At 46.0% G+C, this 26,035-nt stretch overlaps 1 protein-coding gene across 2 annotated transcripts; it reads right to left on the bottom strand.

Moving 5' to 3' along the window:
* Positions 1 to 149: 149 nt before the first annotated feature.
* Positions 150 to 24,418, bottom strand: TBCEL (tubulin folding cofactor E like). Of its 2 annotated transcripts, none has more exons than XM_056322736.1 (8): positions 24,284 to 24,418; positions 20,336 to 20,485; positions 17,930 to 18,069; positions 14,628 to 14,809; positions 13,300 to 13,556; positions 10,428 to 10,554; positions 9,839 to 9,955; positions 150 to 4,606 (listed from the first exon to the last, which is right to left on the bottom strand). In XM_056322736.1, the coding sequence occupies exons 2-8, from the start codon at positions 20,466 to 20,468 to the stop codon at positions 4,288 to 4,290; spliced, it is 1,275 nt and encodes a 424-aa protein (XP_056178711.1). In that variant the 5' UTR covers positions 20,469 to 20,485; positions 24,284 to 24,418; the 3' UTR covers positions 150 to 4,287. The 2 variants fall into 2 exon arrangements, with proteins under 2 accessions (XP_056178711.1, XP_056178712.1); XM_056322737.1 differs by having other exon boundaries at positions 20,336 to 20,482; positions 24,284 to 24,330.
* Between the last annotated feature and the right edge of the window lie 1,617 nt (positions 24,419 to 26,035).

Raw genomic sequence — 26,035 nt, 5'->3', positions numbered from 1 at the left:
ACCAGGCAGACAGCTGGCTTCAACAGTCAGCAGAACAAAAAAAAAAAAATCTCGGCAGCTTTCACTCTCCCGAAGGTGCATGTCAGGCATGAAGGTGAGATGGAGGGGAACGTTTTGCTTCAGGGAATACAGAAGTGCAAAACTCAGGATACTCTTTTTTGTGTAAAAACTTACATAAGTTTATTGAACTGATCCAAACCAATTACCTATTTGGCCTGAATTCCACTGCTAAGTCTGCGAGCAAACCAAAGGCAAACTGTGGGAGTGGGAAGTATATTCCCCGTGAGAGAAACCAGAATAAAAACAAGACAGACTTACAGTTCTTGCTTTTTCTTTAAAATTACATATGAATGCATCATTAACAGGGAGCAACAACAGACCTTCATGTTTAAATTGTATTTGAAGTTTCCAGTAACTGCAGAAAAGCAATACAGAGGCAAAGGCTCGAGATGGCTAAAGCCCCTCTAACGTTGCCCTGGGGAAGGTGTCTCTCTACCACCTACAAAAGTGCCACATTCAGATGAGGGAGGCACAGCTGCCAGGAATACATATTTTAGCCTCTGGGCTGCTTTCAGCACCTTGTTTGCATTTTCAAATCCGCACATGAACAGAACCTACAGAATCTCATTTAAAAGCAAAAACTGTAACCGACGGAGGCAGAGCTGCCACGTCACCTTCTTCAGATTACAGACCCGAACAAGGCGAGGGCAAAGCGAGAGCCTCTCCCCAAAAGCAACAAGCACCATTAGCACAGTTCCTCTGAGCTGCTCCAAGCCACCGTGGGCCACACTATCATCTGCCACCAGGATGCACGCAAATCCCACCAAGGGAGCAGAGGACAGTCACCATTCTATACCTATTATTAGTACCACCAGTTCAGTTATCAGCCTGAAACATCTGGTCAAAACACGGATATTCAATAGGAATGTATCCAGAAACAACATGGCACAGCATCTAATCCCAGTACATGGAGCCGTGCGACACTTTGGTATATAGCTGTCACCTAATTCCTTCCGAACCAGGTGCTTTGCCTACTGTGCAGACTGCCTGCAGCAGACTTTTATGCATGAACTAGCATGAACAACAAAACAGTTCTTGACAAAAGCAGTCCTTGGAGAGAAGGACGCAAAAGCTAGAGAAGCTTGCAAATCTGTTTTGTTTTCTCAAAAGGAATGCGACAGACCCAGGGACCTTTTGCTAGAATGGGTCTATGCCAACAACACCGGGACACAGCCCCTTGTGACATCATACTGATTTAAATCAAAGCTCCTGCCATCTCAGGACCCTCTCGGATTCTCGGCACCCACCATGGGCCCCAAACCTTCTCTCGTGCTCAGAGCCCTCCCCTCTCTCACCAAGACACGGTCCCCTGTTAATCAGTAATATGGCACACACATAAGACCCTTTCCCAAAAGGTATTTCAAAGGAACACAAACCCACTTGGGATATTTGCCATATCAGTTGCGTGCCATTTGGCCCTGCTTTCCAGAGTCAATCATCTGGGTGCATAAACTGTCCCCAGGTTTTGGATGTGACTCTTCCTCCTTGGGAAGCCAACCAAGATTTTTGGTTTCCACCCCACGAGTGCTCTGCCAGCTGCGCAGAAGGTGAATGGCTTGAGAATGTTGTCCAGAAACAACCTTCCCTCCACAAAGTGGCAAGGTGGTGATGTTCATATTGTGACTTTTGCTGTCCCCAGCAGACCAGGGGAGCCAGCCTGGGTGTTAGCACCAAATCACCAGCAGCTACATGGCGCTTGTTGACCTTGTATGCCAGTAGGTGTTCTCTTTTTCCATCTTTCGGTACCCACCACATCCGTCATGAATAAAAGCACGATTTACTGACAGTTCTGAGCTGGTGCAATGACAATACCGCTCCCCCCATGGACAGACTAACCTTTTGTGGGCCAACAAATTTAAAACCACATACTTGGGTCTTCTTTAACATCCCATTCAATTCTTTAATGGTCTTTGTATTTCCTTCTCTGAAACAGAGACATTTAATTGTGCTGAGGAAGTTGGTCAATAGTTACAGCATCTCATTAATATAAGTTACAATGCCATAAATATACCCACATAGGCAATTACTGCTCTATAGAATTAGGTCAGAGATACTTTTGCATCCCCATCAGTCACTTACCTCTGACACTGCAGCAAACGAGGGATAACCTACGAGGTCAAGGGAAGAAATAGGCTTCTAATATTAAACAACCTTATCTTCATAAAACTTTGTTTTATAACAAAATATCTTATTAAACACAACTTTTCCTATGCGTATGTATGTATATATCATACAGAATTGTTGGCTTAAGAGTTCCGCTATAAGGCAGCAAATGCCTTTCACTGCCCAAATGGAAAATACATCTTCAGTAAAGCTCTAGCTTATAAAAGCGTCATCTTATGTTACACTGCTGCCCCCCCCCTGCTCTTTTGTTTTATGGGTACCACGGCTCCACAGCTACGTGCCATGGCCTCTATGCTACCTATGGAGAATCTTGCTCCATTTCCTAGTGCTTATCTCAGCGGGGTCAGGAGACTGACATTTTTGGCAGGGGGATGAGGCACAAATTACCAACTTGTCTTAAAACTTCCCGTTTTTAATCATTACTCTGGATGCGGAACTACTCCCCTCCAAATGGTCCCCACATCCTGAACCTGAAGACTATGAAATAATACTTCATCCCCTCCCCATCCTACCTTGCCCCACAATCTAGGTAAAATATGAAGAGAAATACACAACTCCAAGAATATAAAAGGAGCTCAGTGATATGGACAAAAGCATCATGGGAAAGAAAGTGCACATGGGGATAAGGGAGCATTTTAAAATGAAGGTCAGAAGTTCATGTGTAACTAGAGCCCTCACTGCACAGCTTCGAAAGCTTTTATGCAGCTGCTTATAACTAGGTAATCTGAAAAGTCTTCAACTTGTCGGGGGACAGAGGAATAAGGGAGGACACAGGAAAGTGGAACAAGAGACATAAAGGAAGAGGATTTCATTGCACAACAAAGGGAATCCGCTCTGCAGTAGGAAACAGGGCCTAATTTAAGCAGCAGCACGCGATACCTATGAGGTGTGTGTTGGGGGAAGCCAATACAGATAGTGAAAACCTGCTTTACAGTAACGTGAGTCTAGTTGCTTTGTTACTCATCCTCTAGAAACTGATCCGAGCCAACACATTCTCCTAGTTCGGACCCTAAGCAGGGACCCCACAGCTGGGGGGGCCTGGGGAAAGTGCTAGGTTTCATTTCTGGTGCAACAGCAACAAACACAAACTTCAATTTTACTCTTACTCTCTGCCAGGAGAGCAATTTTAGCCATTCCACTTTCAGTACAAACTGGTACAAGGTGAAGTGCATACTGGAGGATCTCTTCAGCATTGTGCAGATGACTCACGGCCAACAGGGGAATCGACTCTTCAGCCACTTTTTGACCTGTTACTCTAAAAGCCCTTCCAATGCAACACACGTCCACCGTCTTCCAAAATTCACTTTGCAACGCACACAGCAAGGGTCCCATTGCCTCCAGACTGCCAGTGCCACAGGTTGCAGACACTGTGTGAGATGGGTACAGACATCAAAATATTCCCCCCCAAAATCAGAATAGGACAGCGTGGATATAGAGCATGCATTTTTGAAAACAAATAGTTTCTTTCTAATAAGGTCTCTTTCTTTCCCCCATTTTGTGCGCTCACACAAAACAAACCAGTGGAGTTAAGTGGATGCACTAAGTACCTGAGCTCTGAATCAAGCCGAACACTGTTTTAGGTCTCTTCGGTGAACTCGAGCACAACAAAAGTTTGAGACAGCACCCAGCTACAAAAAAATACTTCAGCAAGCTCGAGCCACAGTCAGATACAGCTAGGCCAAAGGGCACTCCAGTGTAGTGGAGCCAAACCCCCAAAAATTTAGAAAAAGAAAACAACAGGTCAAATTCTGCGCTGAGCTATCTTCTCCCTTATGGACCCTAGCGTTCTTTAGCTTGAACAACTGACCATTCATGCTCAATCACGAGTATACCGGAGCATCAAAGAAAACATCAAGGTATTGCACACACTGAAACACACGCACTGAAGTCAACTGTCACCTCAAGGTCACCTGCAGTGGATGGTGGGCATGGTTCTTGGATCAGGGCACTTCCTCTGGGCTAAGAAATTACCTGCTACAGAAACACAACCAAACCTCAACCAACCAACCAAAATAAAAACCTTGCAAAAACTCCTTAATGCATGTGTGTGGGTGTGTGGGGGCATGTGTGTGCACGTACGTGCACTCACAAGGTCAAAAGAGGCTATTTCATTCTGGGTTCCACATAAATTTTATCTCCATCCCGAATGCCATAAGAATGCAGTGCTCGTGAGCTGTATTTCATCTCCTCAGGACCAAAAGGAGCTTCCTGGTCCAAGTAGAAGAGCAGCATGTTGCTTGTTGACAACTGCACTACAGTTTTTAAGTGCTTCTTCAATTCTGCCACAGTCTGATCAAGACGAATCGACATCTCTTCCACCTTGTCCTGGAAGTGGACTTCGACCTTCACACTGCTCTGTGGCCGAAGATCCACAACCGCCAAGGGCTCCAGCTTCCCGTACTTAGTGACCAGCTCATGATACCTGAGAAATTAAACAAGTCCAGAATTATGGTACAGTTGTTCTTACAGCCAATGCACGTTTCACAAGTCAGTTTCTGTTTCATGTTACGATACTACCCCACTTCAGCTGCCACTGTATCCAAGGACACTACGAGTGCTTGCAAATATAAACCAACACCTGCACAGAGACTACAGTGACTGGATGACAAGAGGGTAAGTGCAGGTTCCAAGGTGTGATTCACCTAAAGCCCAGAACTCTTTGATGAGAGCTAAAACCAAAACCCAGGCAGCGATGAGCTCTCCTCATCCTCCATGTCAGTGACGAGCTGGCATATGGCTCTTCTGAAACATCTCACAGTTTAACCGGTGCTTTGCTCAAGGTTGGGAGGATGGATGAGGCTCCCACAAGTAAAGAACGCTGCCGAGCTAGCATTCAAAGCCCATGAGCGCATGCCTCTCTCCACACAAGTCTCCCACCCAGTAGCAACTAAAGGAAAACCCCACCTTTCTTCTCCGTTTGCCACCAAATCTCTCACACACTTTGGGGAGCTGAATGTTCCTCACACGAGACAACATTCACCCCGATTCAAGTCTGATGACCTGAAGAGGCATCCATAAGAAATAAATCCAGATGGTATGAGTCCTGTTTCCCCTCCTGCCAGCATGACACTTCACAGAGCACACAGTTTTTCTCAGTCAAGATGCTGAAAAGAGGAAAACAGAACCCAGAAAGCCCATCCACTCCAGTCACCTTGTCTCACAGTTCCCAAGCCGCACTGAAGCACCAACATGAACCCAAGTGAGCATCCAGCTAGGAAGGAGTATCTTAGCTGAAGAAGGTGAAGTTATCACTGATCTGAGACATTTGAACTGACTGGTCTCAAAACAGCTTCCTAAGAAAACCTGAGCAGTGAAGTTCTCTACTGAGCTTCTAATAATCTCAGAAACCCCAGCCCTGGCTGCAGTGGGATTTGGAGGAAAGACGCTACACTCACAAGACTCTACGCCTCCTGCTCCAGTGAAAACACTTTACTAAAGAGTGCCAGAGCCAAACTAGTGCTTACACAAAGGATACAGCCCTCAGTCCAGATTCCTCATATCTGTGGCCTCCAGGCCTGACCGATTTTCAAACATTCCTGCTGTTTTCCAAGAGGTCAGCGAGGTCCCAAACGTTACACTCCACTGAGCACGGTATCACCAAGATCACCAAATCAAGGTGAGGTGCCGCACAGTTTAGAAGCTGACAACCAATGGACGACTTCTTGCCAATGGATCCTTCACACCTACTCTAAAACAACACTGGAATTTTACTAGCAGAGCCACACGTTCCACTGCCACTTTCTCCTTGGAGCCAAGTTCTCTGACTGTCCTTCACAAGGTCCATCCCGGGGAGCCATTCCCTGCAATGGAAAGCCCCTCTCACCCTCCCACCACTTTCAGCAGGTATCGCTCCTATCAGGCAAAGCTGCATCTCCCCTGCCTGGCTGGGAAAGAGGCGAAACGGCAACACAAACCACAATGTGATTGAAATGACAAAGACTGAGAGCTGCCGAGAAAAGGTAACGTTTCAGAGGCCCTCCACCGTGCGCCGTACAGAAAGCTCTTTTTGTTCCCAATCCGAGTCTGAGCTGAATGCGATCGGTGCTGTGTCACAGCCCGTGTTGAGAGACGATGGGACCTGGCAGGCCGGGTGACCCCAGGGAGGTCTGCTGAAGGCAGGAGTGTTCCTGGAGAACAGCAGTCCCTCTGTCTGCCGGGAAACGAGGTAAGGGCCACAACGCACTAGGATTTCCCCAGTCTCACGGACAAAACGAGCCTCCCCCAGGGCAGAGTGTCCAAAGGCAGGCCAGTGCCCTGCTCTCACAGTCACCCGGGTGATAGGATCAAGCCTGTTTATTTGGAAAAGCCATTAGCGCTGACAGCAGACAGTGCGCTCCCCGTATTTTACCCACTGGGCTACTGCCCATAGTAAGAGCAAGTGCTAGCCAACGTGGAGGATTTCTTTGCAGCACAGCTTCCACCACCTCCGGAAGGATGTGGTCAGCAGCAACAGGCAATGAGACAAGGGGAAAGAGCAAATCCACCCCTTGTTGCCCCTGGCCCTTGGCCCACTTTGGGATGTCCCTTCAACTCTCACCATCTCCGCGCACTGCATATCAGAAACAATTTCTCAGGTGCCTACTAGAAGTACTGCCACGATTCATGCACTAAAGGAAATTGCAGTGAACAGGACTGATAGTGGGAAGAATGTACAGAGGGGAACAAATTTCAAGCAAGCTGAGAGAAAGAAGTAGCATGAGTAGGCTAAAATTATCAAATGCCTGCTGTAAATATGCGGAGGGTCAGGCAATGTTGATTTAAATTTTCTCATGTTGAGGAAAGGCAGAACAAGCTTTACAGCCTGCTCCTTGTACGCTAGCTGCAGCCTGCAAAGAAAGTTTGCAGTCTGAATGACTGGCTTTCCTCAAATCAATGAGGATGAAGGCACGCTGCTCATATGGTTCTTTTGTACCCCAATAATAGGCACCCTGGAGGCTTTTATAATCACCCCTTGCAGCCTGGCAGACACTGGCTGCCAGAGCAGAGGATGCTGAAGAACTGAGCCTGGCTAACAGTGTCTCTGATACTCTGCAGATAAACAGCAGACCAGACAAACAGAGAACTCATTAAAAACCCACAGACACAAAGACGTCACTCTAGAAGACAGCCAATATTGGATTGTATGCTCAGCACTCCTTTCTAATGCATGATATCCAGAGAGAAAAATTATTCTTTCCGTTTCCCTCCCTTTCCAATCCCTTCGAGCTGCAGCCCGTGAAGACACGCAATACAAGCAGGGGGGGCTGCTGTGAGACAGCGTGCTGTTCACTGACCGCACGCTACACCGCAGCTGTCTTGAGGGGGACTGCTTAGACACACTCGTAAGTTTTCTGTACCCAAGTGCATCTTCTTCCTCCGCTTCAGGCAGCACTGCAATGCAGATGCTGTACCCCCAGCAACAACATGTGTGTGTTCTGATTAGATTCTAATTACAAGCCACCTTTGGAGAGACCGCACCAGATTTGGGAGCAAAGAAGAGGAAGCTTTAGCAACAGACACAAACAAAATCCCTCTGCAAAGAACACCAGGCTTCCCCTCCGAAACGGCTGCTGCGTACAGGTCCAGGAACTGAAACCCAGCCCTCGGCAGCACGGACACTCTCAGCTGCCTGCAGCCTTGTTAGAAAATAGTCTGTAGTGGCACACAACTCCTCCAAAACAGAACAACCCTCTTTGGCAGCTGCACAAGTCTCTTGGAAACACTGCACAGATGAAGGGATTCAGACAAAGAGCCCATTGACCATGAACCCAGCAGTAACGTTCTTTAAATTTTAAGAAATCAGAGGGGGAGGGCAATTCTCCTGTATCTTACCAAAACAACATAAAGCTAGTATGTTGGTCAAGATCAGCCCAGCTTTTTTGGATGGATGCTCCCATCTGGAAACCAACCCGTTGTGTGTGGTACTGTGTAACTATATGGGCGCACTCAGCCTGTTCCCAAAGTCCATGTCCAAACAGTAGCATTGTGCACCTCTAAGGCTATATCCCACTGTGTCCTTCTCAACAATATATGGGTCTTGGACATGCAAGGCACCTGTCACCATAATACCCAGAGACACAAATCCAGCAGGAAAAGATTCCAAGCCTGCCAGCTATTTATTCACCTTCCCTCTCATGCGCAAACCCTTCCTCCTGAGCTCAGGGGGCCACATCATTTTCACCAGGATCAAAGGGCTACTCGCACCTCAGTTCCCGTCTCAGTCTGCACCCAAATACACCACTTTCAGCATGAGGGCCTGCCTTGCCTTCTCCCGGCTGGTTTTCCAGGTCAGCCCAAGCCTGTTCGCCAAAAGGCAGGACTACACTGCAGCTCTTGTGCTCAGCTGCCCTGCTGTTCTCCCCTTCTAGAGCCATGAACACAGAGACATGAAACAGTTTTCTTAGAAATAAAATGTTACGGAAAAAATCCGTTTTGGGAGCAGCACCATGAGCTCACAGTCCCCGTCTGTCTCCTCTTCCCCTCCATTCTCCGCCTCTGGTGCTATCTTTTCCAATACTTCTTTCAATTTTTCTGCTTCAATGGCTTCTAAAATTACAAGCCAGGACTTGTCCTCAGAAAAAAGCACAAGAGGGATCACCAGCTGTCTGGTCTCTCTGACTACATTAGTACCCTTCGCCTCTGAACTGACCCCAGTATGCCTTGAACAAATACTGTAATTGCTGGACCTATTAGTATTCATATAAAACACCATGCCCTCATTCCCCATCCCAGCCTTCCCCTGACCTTTCTGTACTGGCAGGTCACACACACAGCGCTTTCGAAAAACAACAGACATTTTACCTAAGAGTTAAGCTGGGGAAAACACTGACGAGCCAATATAAACACTGACCAGATTCTGTCCGCCCTTTTGTTATCCATACTGGGCCATACCTTTGACCTTCTCTACCTCGGTTTGTCCCTGCTTCTGTCTGACCCCCCAGACACACACTCTGGCCCTGCCCTCTCTCTGTAAAGAAAGGGCTATGAAGCTTTGTTGTCTGAAAATCGCATGAGGGTTCTAGGGCAAAAGGCACGTAAATGTCTGCGTGGCTTGATGCTCCATGATCCTTCCTCAGTCCATTAAGAAGCAGTAAGTAGATGCTGGCACAGAGAAGATACCAACTGAACAGCATCTGTCAAAGTTCATTAGTTTACCAAGATTAACGGATCATTGGGCATACTTTTTTGGCAAAGAAAACCCATCAGACTTGTGATTTGCGGGCTTGAAAGTGAGGGGACAGCTTCTCATTGCCAGTCACACTCCACACACCAGATGGTCAAAAGAATTAGATGCCCCAGCCTGGCACTAGAGAGCACGATCTGTACTGGCTTGGGGACTCCCAAACACAGGTGGATTACGAAGCTAGCCGTCGGGGAGGCCAGAAAGCAATGAAGATCATGAACTGAACAGTCATGTTGTTTAATGGCACTTGACGTGGGCATTTTAAGACCAAATTTGACTCACGAGTGATTCTACAAGTCATCAGACAACACTCTAACGTAACAACATTAACTAAAACAGATTGAGAAAGCAAGAGAGGAGGAAGGCGAGGGCTGGTTTTTCATGGAACAGCTAGCCCAGATTTCCCATGTAACATCACCTGTTCAGTCACCTTTCCTTTTGCCTTGCCACCCTTCTGCCCCGGCTCTCCATCCCACGACAAAGAATTCATACCTGAATGGGACTTCCTCCTCTGGGAACTCCATGTAATATCGGATGAAGAATCGCTCTGAGTCCTCCCGCTCCCCATCGGCAACAATGCTTCCGTTGAGCTTGATGATAGACGGCAACCTGCATGCAGACACCAAGAAATATGGTCAGCAAGAAGAGAAACCAAGACAGGGTGACCAACAAGACAGTCACCATCTACATCGCAGCATCTACCAATGCTACATGCCACATCATTAACACCGGGAGAATCGTGCCAGGTAGCTTACGCCTTGGTCCCCTTGAGAGAGAGGGCAAGTTCTATGCAGTTTCTCCAAGCACATTGAAAACTAAGCATTTTCATTTCATGACATACATCCACTGTGTGCACAGGTATGTATGAGACTCAAAAAATTCTCCGAGAATTAGGGAAGTTAGACTTAACATTTCCACTACTCCCACTTACCCACACAACAAAAAAAGAAAGCTCAAGTCATTCTGAGCAGCGAATTCATACGAAATCCCATCTCCTAAGATCCTCTTTCTCCCATTGCCCACTCCCAGCCACTTATTGCCATGTAACACTTCTGCTGAGCGGAATAAACAAGCAACAGACCTGGCTATTAGCAGCTTTCTGCGTTCCTCAGTGGTGTAGGACTGCAGCAAAGGGATTCCTAGCAATTTCACTTCCTCGAGCTTGGGAAAAGAATTTAACTTGTCAATGTCTTCCCAGCAATGCAGACCTGCTCAGAAGAAAAGACTTGCTTAAACAAACACAGTTAATACATCATATATCCAAATTAATCAGACACAGCCAAAGAACGTACGTGACAGGCCAGCATCAGCTGCTGTTTCTTTGAGGAGCTGGCTTTTTGCTCCTGATGTGCTGAAAAAAATCTCCATCATTTGCTTACGAGACAGAGTAGTTTAAATTCTCTCATGCTGTTTTGTAAGTCTAGAAGGATGAACTCCATGGCTGATTAGGAAGCTTAGCTTTTTATGGACTATTCAGTCTTTGGCCTCACCGCTGAGGACTGACTAGCATCAGTTATGATGGCTGCATCTATAAAGGGATGCTGCCTTAAGCAGTATTAAAGTTGCCAGGACTTCTGTCATTCTAGGCATCACTAAACAGCCATCAAATGGCTTTACCTTCCACACATGACCACCTTGGGTCCCATTTCCACTCATGACCCAATGGTAAAACAGTCCCAGAAGTCATCCAGCCATTTAATGAACAAGGCCTTAACTCAGTTTCAGCCCCCTCAAGACCTGATATTTGGGATAACAAGGCAAGCACAGAGGGTAAAATAAAAAAGCTGATGATCAACTAACAGTACAGCTCTGATTATGTGGCAAGATCAACACTACTCATCTTCGCTCCCTTTTGCTGTGACTGCAGGAATGTTTACCACAATGCTTTTCTGATGACTGTTCCAGAAGCTTACACTGGCAATGTGAGTTAGAAAACTGGTCTCTCCGAACAGCGTTCAACAGCTTCACCCACACAGTATGGAAAATGTAAAAAAAACCAGAAAAAAATATCAGTTCAAACAACATCAGTGGTCTTATTTGAGCTAAGCCTGTCAGGAAATGCCAAGTTCAAGCCCAAACCACATGCCAACCACAACTCAGAGAAAGGGGCTCTTTTCAGAGCAGAAACAAAACTGTAAGTGTTACAACACTATGCAAGGTGGGCAGAGAGATTTTCCTTTCTCCACAGTGCCCAAAACGCCTCTGCCAAGGTCACCTATGCCTAAAGCCATCCTCCGGGTATCATATCAGCCATGTTTACAGACAAATTGAGAAGAAGTTTGTGACAGAACTCTTCCACCTGATCTCTGGGGTGCAACGTCACCAAAGAGTGGCCGGTACCTTTCTGAAGCACACCGCTCTGAAAGGGTCAGAGCTGGCAGAAAGCTAGTGCAGAGAGTCAACCACCTCTGAAGGTGAAACTGCTGTCAGCCGTGGCATCTGTCTCTGCAGGAAAATCTGTTCATCCCCTTGTGACCCCGCTGTGTTATAACTTCACTAAAACCCATTATCTTTAGCTCATCCCTGATCTCCATTAAGCTGAAAGAGCCTGCAAAGAGGCGCCAGTTTGGAGTCTCCATGTGACAGAATTTTGGAGTACAGCAGCTTTCTCAAAAAAAAAAAAAAATATTTAACATACTCTTTGGGATTTCTATTTGACTTTCAGCTCCCAAAATATCAAACTGCAATCCAGAATCCAGAGTACTTAAATACCTGGCATCAAAATTGCAGAACTACTTACCACAGGAGCGCTTGCTCCTCAGTGAGACAGTGCTTTCAAATCCAGCTTAACCGGCTTTTCTTCCTCTAGTTAGCTTTAAGCTTTTGTCATAGGGATTCCTTGATGCTTACATTGCCGAGCATGTTAATAAAGTACCTTCTACCTTAGCTATAACTTAACTATCACTTGCACAGCATATAAAGCTGTGAAGAATGAAAGATGATGATGCATTAAGTACTCTTGCAGAAGAACTTCTGGCATACGTGTCACCTCACAAACATGTCACAGTCCTCACCAGCTTCCTCTCTCTGAGCACGAGGTGCCCTCACCAACACGCCAAATGCTTATTCTTTTTCTGCAGCGTTGGCTGAAAATTCTCTGGGGCTGAAGTATAAAAGCAGCCTCAAGCATAACTTGTGATGAGCTTCTAATAAATGAGCACAGATGACAGAGACAGCTTTTGCTGGTGAATGCTCAGCTTTTACAGGCCACATACCTACACATATGTTCATTTTACCCAAGATAAAACAGGGAATAAAAGGCAGATGGGATTCTTTCATCCCCTTCATTGCCAGATACTTATTTATCCTTCTCCACCCAGGAGCACCTCAGGCAGGGACAGGAAACAGAGGCAAACTACTAACATAAAAAATGTTTGCCAGCTCATTTTGAGTAACTGCCAGCCCATGCTACTCTGACTCACCTTTTAGATAACGACTAACTACCATAAGCAGCAGCTAAAGCCCACAGAGACAGGCAAGCTGATTCCTTGCCTTGTTTTCCTCTCCTAACACTAAGTTCTTCAGGTCACTGCACTTCAGTGCATCTGCCTGCGTGGCCCTGCATTAGCACCATTAAGAAACTTGATTTCAACACTGTAGAGCTGTTGGGACTACATTTATCAACAGCTTTTCGATTCTGCCGGGAAGCCAGGATAGACCGGGACAAAGGGCACTGGACATTTTCATCTCTGCTACAGCAACAGAACTATCCCAAAGGTTTAGGCTCCTGCTCAGCACTCCTGCCTTCACCTGCCCCCTTCTCACACTTTGCAGGAAGCAATGCTGACTACAGGCAACCTACTGCTAACACAGGCCAAAGAAGCAACCGCCGCAAGGCCAACGTTTGAAGAGCACAAAGCCAGTGTGTTTTTCACTTACTCAAAAGGAGAGACTCCGATCAACCACTGTCACTTACGCTGAGAACAAAAAGCATACCGCTTCCAGACTCTCACCTGACTTGTGCAAATTGATGGAACGCAGGTTGGGGAACAGCCTTGCTAGGGAATCTTCCGACTCTTCAATGGTCGTGAGGTTGTTGTTAGCCAGAATAAGTGTGTCCAATGATGGAAACATAATTCCCAATTTTCGAATTTCAGTCCAGTCTTGAAGATTATTGTCAGTTATGTGGAGTAATTTGAGAGACTGACAGCAAACCGGAGAACAAGACACTGTTTCATAGTCATTAAGGCACAGGAAGAGCTCCTCCAAGCTGCACAGAGGAAGAAAGATCATATCATCATCTCAACATACACTGAAAAACGGCTACCCTCTTGGGTACAGGGACATGCATATGCAATTTTAACACAACTTTCTGTAACAGCTCTTATGTGGTTTGAAACCTTGGTGCAGAGAAGACCTTTGAGCACTCCAAGTGGAACGTTTCAACTACATCTCTGCTCCCATCCATAAACTTCCTCCACAGATGAAAAATATTTCTAAGTGTACCCCTAGCCTCCCAGTATTAATTGTGTAACAGATTGCTTGGGGTGGTGTTCCACATTTGTGCCCAATAAGCCACCAACCCAACTCCAATGGTGATGGTACTTGCTCTCAGTGCTCACCACTTAATTTAAAAAGGTGGTTTTATACAACACAGATGACGTTTTTTCCCCACATCTCTGCCTCTGCCAAAGATCCCCATTAAAGAAAGAACAGGTCCCGCTAAGTTTTCAGACAACTGAACTAGCTCTCCTAATCCCAGGGAAGCATGCATTGGCCATGCAGGATATGTTGCTGTCATCATCCCCGCTTACAAAGCCGTACAAAGAGGAATCTTACCAAAATGAAGACACTGAGGACATTTGCAGAACCAGAATGCCACTGCCAAGGTGGACTGTGGCCAAGCCACAGAAATCAACATTTTTGCACAGAAAAGCACGACGAAATATTACTTGACAAGTGGCCAGACCCTCAGACCTGCATCCCATTCAAAAGCTATTAGTATAGGTATGCACCACACCATTCATTCTGCAGTGACTCAGAGGAAAGCATGTCACCTCCTAAATTGTCAGGGTGATTATCCACCTCTCGCGGATAAAGCAAATTTAGATTTGAACAAGAAGCCCCAGGCTTTGCTGTGCCACTCAAGTTCAGCTTTTAAGACAATGTAAAGCATTCACCTGGCCAGTTCCCCATCTCCCAAAGAAAAAAATTCCCTTCTTCTCTACTGATCATGTTTGCATCCTCGTACCCCTCTCATCCCACACCAAGTGATTTGATAAGCCAGCCTTGACCTGCGTGCAGCGAGCACCCCTTTCTATGCCCAGCTCCCCATGCTTACTCTGGTAATTCCTGCAGGATTGTGTGGACTGTTTCCCAGGAAGCTTTGCTGTTGTTAAGCACAAGTTTGCGAACACCAGCGAAAGACCCAGCACACCTTCTCTCTAAAACGGACAAACTGAGAGGGTTGGAACTCAAGTTTAGAAACTCCAAGTGGGGAACGTTGGACACAATTTTACTGACCTAAGTGGGGAGGGAAAAAAAAAAAAGAGAAAGAAAGAAATGCATATCAGGCAGTAATCGGACCTCATGCAATAATATCCCGTCTCCTAAAAGGGGGCCTTTCAGAATCACCACAAGCCAAAAAATGACATGGGGGAAAAAGCCTTAAGGCTTCTGGATAACTACCTGTAATTCATACTCCAGCTATTCACTGATCTAGATTGATTGGTTAATTGCTCATTCACCTCAACAGTTCATTTAATTACACTCTCCAAGCAGCTTGATAAGAGAAGGCCAGTCTCTTGGGAGAGGTCATAAAATCCACCTCAACACCAAGCTTAAGAAGCAGCAGCACATTACAGGAGCCAGCACGCCACACCCCTCTTTTAGCAGGGAGGCAACAGGTATGTCTCTTGAGTTTATGGACAACACTCCGGTCATGTGCTTAGCTTTCCACTGCCCCCCACTAGCCACAGATCTTATTATTTTGCCCAATGTAAAAGACAGATAGAAGCTCACTGTACACATACAATGAATTACTTATTCAACAGATTTCTTACAATCAATCCAAACGTTCAGGTAGCTGTTTGGGGCTACCTTCTCTTTCTGTGTGTACAGATATGCACCCGAGGGCAAAGTAGCAAAAAGGCAAGAAAGAAAGATCAAGAAAGAGAAAGAAAAGCCAAAGGCAATGACTGTACAGCTCCGGAGCGCGGGACGGATTGTGTGATCAGGACAGGTGCTGACCTAGATACTAGAAAGGTATGGGAACAGGGTATTGAGACGATCCATTTGTAGTTCTCTAAGCGTGAGCAGAACAGCCAGGCAGCATCAGTCCGTAAAGAACACGTCATGTCAGTTTAATTTTCCTCTTTGACTGAGTAACCGATTCAGCAGGAAGTAGTATAAGGGAATGACAGCTTCCGACGCCATCAGCACACCAGTCGCACTGGCAAACTGGGGACTTACAGTGCCTGGGATAGCACTGTAAGTTAAGAGTTCAATACAAAGCTAGCAGACATACCAAGGGAGTGTTCTAGCAGAATACTACTCATTACCAGAATAATTGAACACTACGTGTTTGCTTAATCAGCGGGTGATACTAAGGTGGGAAAGGCTGCCATCACATATTGGTACAAGACTAGAGGCCAAAGCAAAACCACCTGAAACCCGTAAGATGGAAGTTCAGTTCAAGAATAGTTAAAGTACTAACATTTGGGGGAAAAGACATTCATCCAGAAAATAATTATGAATCAGAGAACACCTGGCTAGAAAGCTCCACTCCAAAAAGTGATGGGGATGGGAGGAGATGAGACAGACCATGACATACAGGTCAATATCAAGGCCCAGTTCCTAACAAAGGACAATTGTCTCAGGCAGAGGTTGACCTTAAGTGTTGCATACGTGATGCTGGAGGCAATTAGTCTGCCCCACTTCACACCTCACCTTAGGTGATGTCATGTTTCAGGCACTATGCCTTAGGAATGAAGGAGACCAACTGGAATGACATCACAGGAACAAAAACAACACAGGATTTAGAAAAAATGGCCTATAATAAATGACTGGAAGAACTGATTTTTTTTCAGTATTATAATACAATAGGAAAAGGAGACATGAAAGCTCTTCTTTGTGGGTATAAAAGGCTATCATTATAAGGAACAGCGATGAATGCTCCTCCATGCCTGCTGAGAACAGGGCAGGGAGCAATTGGCTTAAATTGCAGCATGGGAGACTTAAGTTACATAGTTTAGACTATGAGGTTATTAGCTAAGCATGGGAACAGGCTACCCAGGGATCTGGAATTCTCATCACTGGCAGTTTTTAAGAGTTGGGTAGATATTTATCTGTTGTGGATGGGCTATGAAAACTTAATCCCACCTTGGAGGAAGGGGCCAAAGTACACAGAATGCCTTTCATTTCCTGCTTTACTGCAGCTCATGCAGAAGCTGGTAAATTACGCTGTCCAGGGCAGCCTAAACAGACCGAACAAATAGCAGAGTGTGAGGCATGCAGCTTGCAAGTGACAAGGGTACATGCAGCTCTCCCTGCTGCTTACCAGACATGAGGTCAGCCCCACTGAGAGTAAGAGGCAGAGCAGGGAGCAGAGAGGCAGCACCCCATTACTGTGGGAGGGGGCTTTTCGGGCTCAGAATAAAACAAGTCTGGAGATACCATTCCAGTTCTTAGGAGATATGCCCTCAGTATAAAACCATCTTGCCTGGCTCTGATCTCAACAGACAAGCCTAAGATCTCTCTCCCACCCACTGAGCTAATATTCTAGGCTAACAAGGAAATAACAGGAACAGGGGCAGGGAAGCCTATCCCACTTCTGATTTTGCAACCCCCTGTGCCAGAGCTGGGACATTTCTGCAAACCCTGCGTTCACTACCTGTTTAAAGACAGTTTCATGCAACTGAAACACATGATACCTTGTTGCACATCCTGTTCTTTTCCATGTATTTCCAACAATAAACACTAACATAAAAGCAAAGCATAAGCCAGTGAGGAACTCTTAATGACACTTGAACAGATTGCAGTTGTTTTACTTGTATTACAATGCATTTGTCTAGCGTATTTCATCCAAGCACTTCAGAGGATTATACAATAGCATTTAGCATTAATTAAAGAGGCTTCAGAAATATCTTTTGAGGTAAATGTTATTAAACCTCTTTTGCAGATAGGGAAACAAAAGCAAAGAAAGAATAAACACCTTATCCAGCATCATAGAACCGGTGGCAAAGCTGGGAATCAGCTGCCATTACTCAGACCTTCTCAGTTCCTACTCTGTTAAAAACTGCACTGCTCACTAACCTCTTGACATTAGAAATGCCAGTTCTGGTGCTTTTCATGATTTTTAAAATATATATATAGATACACACACACACATATTTGTCAGCTGCAAGTGACAAGCCAAGATCTTAAGTCATGAGGTAAACGAAGTGGTCAAATGGATTAAATTCATCACATCTATTGCTCGCTTGTTGTCAAAGAAAATAAGCATGTTTCAAAGATGAGAAAGAAGACACAATGGAAATCTCTCTCCTTTAAACGAACAAAGTACTCTTAAAACCTGCAATGTGTTTGCAGTCATAGTAATAGCCATCAAAGTTATTCAGAGAGATGCACATGTAGCCATTTTACCTCATGCCAGTCTTCCAGTTTATTGTCAGAAAGATCTAGCTCAGAGACATGAGCACAGAAGGCAGCAATTTCGTTCTCATCCCCTGCACAGGTTATGCCACAACTGTTCAGTACTAGCACGCTCGGAAGGTTGAGGCGATCTGAAATGGGGAAAAAGAAAAGATGCCCTCTGGTCAGCATCAAATCGCTTAGTTACAGCAGGTAACAATAGGCATAAACAAACATGACATTCAGCAAAAGAAAAGATCTACCAGTAATTCCACAATTTACACATATTTAAGGATCTAAGGATAAACATGGATTTTATGACAAGTGACCAACATCAGTCAAGAAGTCTTCTTGTGTCTAAACATGAAGTACCACTCAGTATCAGTGCTCTTCAGTTACTACAGGCATTTCTGTCCACATCACAGAGAGGATGGGCCAGTCCTTTGTAGTTTATAGTACGTCTCATATCAGTCCTTGCCAGAACTTACGCTCTTCCCCAGGCATCTGCTGCTGCAGATAGGATACAGGACTAGGTGGGCCGTTAATTGCACAGACAGACTCCCTTATCCTCTTGTACTTAGCCCCTTGGGGTTAGTAACAGCAAGGATGTATTTAAACATTTCATTTCTAAGGTTTCCCTTTTCAGCAATGTAGAACGTTTAGCATTCTTACATCCTGGAAGAACTTAGGTGTCTACTCTGCCTTGTACGTTTCTACTTCGGTTTTGCCCTAGTTCTTTCTCATGCAGGTGAATGTTCTTGCAGCTATTTCACAGATAGGGACTCGGATCTCAGTCAGCCTGATTTGCTAAAGCCAAAACATGATATAGTTAAAAGCTGTGGATTTGTAACAGGAAACCATTTCAACACAAGAAGTCCACATTTAGGCAAGGCAAGCTATCAGGCTTACACTCTTTCACACACAATATGGCTCTCCCATGCCTGTGGAGTATATCGAAATCTGTTAAAATGTAACAAGCCTTCTCCTAAAAAGGTGGCCCTTCTTCTCTCTCCTTAATACTTGACAGCTACACAACTAGAAATGGATTCTCACAGCAGATAATTATCTGGAGTGATCTGAGTTTTCAAGTTTCCTGGTTCATTAGTGTTCAACTTCTTTAGAAGATGGTGTGCTTTGGGAATTAGTCATTACATACTTGTAAGTCATCTCTCAGTCACGTTTTAGGACTTACAAATGTGCCTTCTTTTTCAGCATCCAAACAGCTCAGGTAAGCGGGTGCTTGCCCACAGAAGAGAGGGCATTAACTGGATGTTGCACCAGGCTGATTTTCTGTTCGTGTTAATTTTCAGCGACACGTGGTAGATTTTATCCTCAGCTGAACTCAGGCCCATTTTTCTCCTCTGTCAAACTCAGTTACTGTGATCTTCGTCTAGCTGACTTCCATGGCTATTTTCCCCTTTGGGGCTGGTTATGATACAAATTGACCTGACGGAAATTTAAAGTACTCTTCTAGATCAAGACAGGCAAGAGGTTACAGAAAGAAGGGGCAGTTCTGGCAGGATGTTAATGTTAATCTCAGGTTCATCTGTACAAACCAAGAACAAAATGCTAATATTAGAGCATAAGGGAAGACTAAAGGGCGTCAAATGGATCCAGTTCAAAGAGCAGGAAATAGTGACACAGATTCTGCCATCTAGGAGGCTCAAGGACATACATAAGCAGCACAGCGCTTCAGACACACATCTGTCTGAAACTCCCTCAAAGCAGTAAGGTCAGAAGCAAAGCAGATAAGGTATTTCTCCACTAGGTCAGCATAAGCACAGTCAGAGAGCATTTGATGCCTTGAGAAGAGAGCCAAAGTAAACCACAGATTCAAATCACTTGTCACAAAAAGAAGCCTACCTGGAGATTCAGAGACTCGTTGCTTGGCTTGAAACATGGTCCACTCCTGTGGACACTGGACTCCTGTACCTGCAGGTGTCAATGCAAGCTGATGGCACTGCATGACACCACTACCATGTGAACCAACCTCAAATATAGATCAAGCGTTACATATTTGTTAAGCCATTTCTGCCAAAATACTTGTTGTTGCAGTCAATAATAAAATAGTTAGTATCACTAGTCTGAAGAAAGTAAGCTCCAGGGACTGCTGAACCCTCAAAACTGAGCACTGCACAGTGCTTTGTTTCCATCTTTCATGGACAGGATTCTGATTCTGTTATGCTGTAGGGAAACTTACTTGTTTTCTAAAGCAACTGGTTCAATCACTACATCAACTTTGCTGTCTTTGTTAGATTCCAGTCTCTCAGCCCTTCAGTAAGAAACATATTACAATACATTGCGATGTTTCTTTTTCTGGTAGATTTAGGTTGATTCTTCTTTCAACGTAAGTCAGAACAATGAAGAAACTGATCCCACCCAGTACCCCACAGATGCTCAGAAAGACCAGAAGCCTACCTTTCATAGGTGAGCCCTGTGGAGTTGCTGGCACGTGCACCCCCATACCAGGTCCACGACGATATGGGAAGTTCTCAGGGCTGTATTTCTCACAAAGAACTTGCATGAAACTCCTTCCGCTGGGCTGGTCCATGCTCCCTTCTTGGACTTCTGGTTAATGCAGAAAAAAATATAAACAGAGCATATGAAGAGTCACCAACTAATAATCGCCTCCAGCAGTGGCCCTTGAGAACATGGGACAGAGAGTGACCAGATGGGTCATGGGTTTTACTTCTGAACTACAGATTAGTCTAACAGGTCATATTTGAAGTTCAAGATTACAGGAAAACATTACCTGAAAAGAAAACAAAACCAGAGGGCCCAAGCTACACAACCATGCTTTCCATCAAGCCATTACAGGCCAAGTACGGGACCTCCTTGCCCCACATGCTCTTACAGGACAGTTCCCAACACGCCCCAAGCTGTAAAAGGTGACTTCTGTACCTCACATGAGGACAGTGAGATATTCACAGATATTCTCAAACACATTTCCAGGGCAGCAAGGAGGGGAAAGAGCAAAGAGCTGTACATGAGTAAGAAGAGACTGCTCAAACAGTTATTTTAATCCTGTAACTTCCTTTTGTCTAACTTGAGACTTGCAGTCAAGATCAGCTTTTTGGATGGGAAAAAAAAAGGAAAAAGGATCCGCAGCTCCCTAACTGTTTATGAAAAAAGCGCTACACAAAGCAGGTTATGGTTTGGTTTTGTAACATCAGGCCAATGCTGTAAACAGCTTGGAGCTCAATACTCTCTGCTAGCCAGACTTCCATCAGTTGGCCCACTGCATGTCATGGAAATACTCAAGTTTGATAGTAAAGCTTACTGAGGGTATCTCAGGGCTCTCACCTTCACTGACACCAGTGGCTCATTCAAAACAAGCTTTGGCCTCAAAAGGAGCATGACCATTTCTCCTCTGACATCTGCAAAGAACTATAGTTCTTCCATCCTGCTTGCAAACCTAGGCTTCTAATTAGAACACAACTGCTGTGTCACAAAACACTCTCAAGCACATCATTTGGCCAGACCAAAAATGAAGTTTTGCCAATTCAATTTTGCAGCTGCTTAATGTATCTGGAAGATAAACATGCCCTCCATATCTACGCATGTCACAGAACAGTACAGGAAAAAGGACTCACCACATCGCAGGCTGCTGACCTGCCTAGAAAGATACCGAGTGTCAGCTGGAAGTATATTTGGCAGAAAGATACCGCGATGGTCGGCATTCTGCCATACCCTAGGTGGAACTAAGCTTATCTGTCCTACTTTCCCGCACATACTCTGAACGTGGCATTTTATGCTTTCCTGGGTAATAAAGGAGTCGAGCTTGACACATGCATGAAGAAAGAGAACCACACTGTTCCCAGGTTTCCCAGAGGTCTTGTAGTACAAAGCGGGGTCAGTTGCCCATCGTGGATATGGAGGAAAGATCCACATCTGCCCATTCTAACAACACAGGGCACAAACTTGCAGGAATCAATTGCAGATTTTTACAGTGTACAATTAGTCATGGAGCAGTGTTTTCAGTGAGTGCTGCATAATTACATTTCTAGTATACTAGCAAAACCTAGCTCACACAGATATGCATCACACAAATATGTACGTCCAACACATAAACCTGCACCTCCAGGAGTGGAAATCCATACTTTTGAGCTAACGGTGGGTCCATGTGTATGTTGAAAGCAGCAGTGCTAACCAATGCCTAATTAAAGTTTCTGCCCACTGCCATAAACTTTCCTTTACATTTATTACAGGCAATATAGATATAAAATCCTGAACAAAAGTGATGTAACTAAGGTTCAGGTTCCCTTTGCTGAGAGTCATCTGTTTAACAAGCTCTACTTTAGTTCTTCGTGAGCGGACTATCTAAAACACCTCTATCACAAAGGACTTCAGTATAACAAGAAGTAAGTTGACTGAAGCCTGTTATAATTGTTATATTATACACAAAGTTTACTTGTCACAAATAGGGACTTAAAGGATTGATCTTACTTTAAAAAAAAAGCCCACACCTTTTTTAGACCTCAACAACTTGGTAGATTCATAGCTCAGACTTAACTTCATGTCACCAGTCTATCTAGCATCAAAAAAGAAATCCTCAAATTGAAGTTTATGTTAAGAACAAGTCATTTAACTTTATGCAAAACCAGTCCACATGCTATAGGAACAACGTGCATTGTCAGCCAAGGCTTTAGGCTGAAAAGCCTCATTCCAGAGTGGTTTGGGAGCTCAGTACTGTAGGAAAGACAGATACTTCTTTCTAAAAGCACATTCAAACCTCCTGGTCTGGAAATTCTGGAACTCTCCCATGCATAAAGCTTTCTGTCCTTCATGTTGCTTTTCTATCAACCCCATTCCCATTTATCTGCTGAGCAAACATCAGCTTTAAATTCCACATGAGAAAGTCACCTTAACATCGCACTACAGGCAAAAAAATCATGTTTTCAGCTACAATATGAGAACAATCTAGAACTGGGGAAAAAACACTAATGACATTTACATTCAACAACTTTGAATCACAAACATTTTATTTCTCAAGCTTTACTTGTGCATGCTAATGCCATTACCAGATGACAAAAAATGTCAGCGAGTGGGCATTCACCTTTTCCACTTCCCTTCTTGTCAAATTTCACATTCAGTATAATCATCTGTCAGGCACTTGGCTTCTCTGAATCACTACAATTGCTTGAGAGCAAGGATTAACAGAACATGCAAAGAAAGCATGACACATTTCAAGTGAATGCTGTCTGTACAAGGGCAGGACAGGATGATTTGCAAGGTGCGCATTTCTGAGTGTTTTCCTACTGATGGCACAATTCAGATCCTAAAATAACTTTGGGGTTACTAAATGATGGCGTAGATTGCAAAAGACATGATCAGTCTTTGAAAGATGTCAACGAATAGCCTTTGTTGTCTATATTTAAATGCTCTGCTGGAAGACTGTGGCCTGAGTGACACACAACATGGCAAGTGTCTGCAAAGAAGAGCACAACCCTGACTTGAGATCCAAGGGAAGCCCAGGGGGCTGCTGCAGCTGATGAGTGACATGAAAGGAGAACACTAGAAATGAGATGAGAAATATTTCTAGCCCCACGCTGTAAGTGTACGAGGAGCCTAAGAGAACCTTCAGGAGAACTACATCATTAATAACATTCTAATGCATTCCAGTGTCACTTGAACGCACGCCTTCAGAGTACATCCTAACCAGCCACATGCCGAACACATGTTGACATGTTTGTTTACATGAAAAACAAAGCGTAAGGGATGGATGCAACAGAACAAACTTCTGCCTAAAAGAAGCTGGTATGTCCTTCTCCTAAGACATGATTCAGGGAAATTATTTCTGAAGTGATCTTGAGAGACAGATAAACGAATGCTATCAGGGTAGACAGGCCGACCCTCTGAGCTGCCAAGGCAAGCGACCCCAACACGCAAAATGCTGCCAGGGACTTCATCAAAGCAAGCATAACTATTTGCTCGCCTGCCACAGCACCACGCTCCTGGAAGCAGCCAATGCTAACGGCAGGGACTGTGGCCAGGAGATGGGAGCTGCAGGAGATGCCCGGCACATCACTTGACATGCCGCCGGCCGGGGCTCTGGCATTGACCCCCGCCGGGGCCGCTGGAAGAGCCGCCACCGCAGCCGGCGGGGAGCCCGTCTGCCGGTCCTTTGTGCTGTGGGGCCCACGGCGGGGGCCACGCCTTCAGCTGCACCCCGGCAGGTCGGGGTCCCCAGCCCGACCCCACAGCGCTGCCCCTCCGCCGGCCCGGCCGCCTCGAAGAGACGCGTTAAACCGCCGCTGGGTCCCCTCACACGGCCCCGCCGGGCCGGACCCTGCGGGTCGCCCCTGCTGACAGCGGCCTGCCCCGCTCCGGCACCACGGCCCCGCCGCCCCCCCCGGCCCCGCTCACCCAGGCCCGGCGGCCGCGTCCCGCATTGACCCGGAAGCAGCTCCGCGGCAGCCAAACATCACGTGATCGCCCCCCCGTCACGTGGCGGGGGCTCGGCCGACGGAGGCGCCCCGGTTGCCACGGAGACGACGACGCCCGCGGCCCGTCATGCACCGCGCCGCCCTTGCTGCCGGGGCACTGTCCTCTGACGTCACCTAACCTCATCGGTGACGTCAGAGAGGCAGAGAGGCAGGTGACGCCAAGATCGCCGCAGCCCCAGCGCCTGCCGGGGAGCAGCGGCCGCCCCAGCAGCCCGGGGTCGCTGGGGGCCGGAGGGGCAGGCCCGGCAGTGTGCGGAGCAGTGCAAAACCCGCAAGCGTTGCGTGATCCTGGCGTGTGACGTCAGGGATCAGCTCCTCCGGCAGCTGCGCCCCTTTGCTGGCAGCGCCCGGCCAGCGTGCCTGTCCCTCTGCTGCTGGCTCACTCAGCGCTGTCTTTCCCGTGGGCTGGCCATGACCTTGGAAGGAAGGCTGAGGCATCATGCAGGGAGAAAGGCCCTGGTGCATGAACCCGCCTAGCGACAAGCCTGCCTGGTTCCCTGTCTCCATCCTTGACAGGATTATATGATAAAGGTCAGAAACCTGCCGCAGGTGGGGAAGTTTGGAGGAGAGCTGCATTAGCCATGGCAAATCGCTCCAGCACATCCACACACGCTCCCAGGCTGGTACATCATCGGGACAACTTAACCCTGTTAGTTCAATTTATGCACACTCTGCTGATGCAGCAGAATACAATGGCAGCGTTGTAAGTGCTGCCCAGGTGGAGAACAAGAAAATGTGTTCAACATCAGCAGGGCATGAGACATGGGGGTTTAACTCTTGCTCTGCCACATATTTCCTGCCTGACTTTGGGCTGATGGCATAGGCATGTGCCTAGGACACTAAAGTGGGAGACATAAAACTCATACTAGGCCAAGAGGCAATTCTTCTGGGACACCTACCTGGAGCTGAACCAGTTTGACTAAGGGTCTCTCAGCAGACAAGGCCCATCCCAAGAAGCAATGTGAGCCTCAGGCAGACCGCTGCCAGAGTTAGAGCCATTGGCACGTTACTACATTAACCCCAACCGCAAAGTTAAAAGCGGCATTAGGCTTAATCAGAAGTGCCCCAGCCTATGACTGCTCCTAAAATTCAGCTACTCTGTCTCCCATTCTCTGCTTCTCCTTGGTGCTGGGACTTGGTTCACACACCGCAGCTTTTTAAATAAAGCATTGGGTATGTATCTTCAAGCCATCGGTGGAGAAAGACTGAGTGGCTTTCCAGCCTTGCCTGATACAGGATTATGGAGGATTCTCGTTACTGCTACATATCCCGGGGCAAGTTGACCAGTGCCCCTATGAAAGGGTTCAGGGTTTTCAGGTGTCATGGTCCAAATCACATGCACTGTCTCCTTGTAATGCTTCTGTGTATCAGCCTGTCATTCCCAGACTCCTTACAGTAAAGCACTGGCAGCCCAAGCTGTCAGTGCTGAAATATATGCATAGCTTTCACGGGCCTGATTTCCCTTTAACAGAGAAAAAACACGCTGGTGTTCTTTCTTATTACCCTGTTGACAAAATGTTGGTTTTGTTCCTATGTGGGCCAGGACAGATGAACATTGCCTTGCTAATGCTCCATAAAAAAACATCTACCCACATGCTCTGAATAGCTTATTTGGTTCTTTTAATACATTCCAGAGAGAGCTTTGTCTCCATGTGGTTTTTCTTCCCCCCAC

This window comes from Falco biarmicus, chromosome 20, assembly GCF_023638135.1.
Source record: "Falco biarmicus isolate bFalBia1 chromosome 20, bFalBia1.pri, whole genome shotgun sequence".
Taxonomy (NCBI): domain Eukaryota; kingdom Metazoa; phylum Chordata; class Aves; order Falconiformes; family Falconidae; genus Falco; species Falco biarmicus.
Note: the sequence above shows the minus strand (reverse complement) of the source record. Positions and strands in the feature narration are given on the sequence as shown.

Bases quoted from the DNA above. Each gene is read 5' to 3' on its own strand.
- TBCEL (XM_056322736.1), bottom strand. From the start codon at position 20,468: ATGGACCAGCCCAGCGGAAGGAGTTTCATGCAAGTTCTTTGTGAGAAA. The intron at 10,555-13,299 runs GTGAGAGTCTGG...TCTTCTGAGCAG, and splicing joins CATCAATTTGCACAAGTCAG to GTCTGCATTGCTGGGAAGAC. The intron at 9,956-10,427 runs GTCTGTTGCTTG...GTCTGCATGCAG, and splicing joins AGAAAGCTGCTAATAGCCAG to GTTGCCGTCTATCATCAAGC.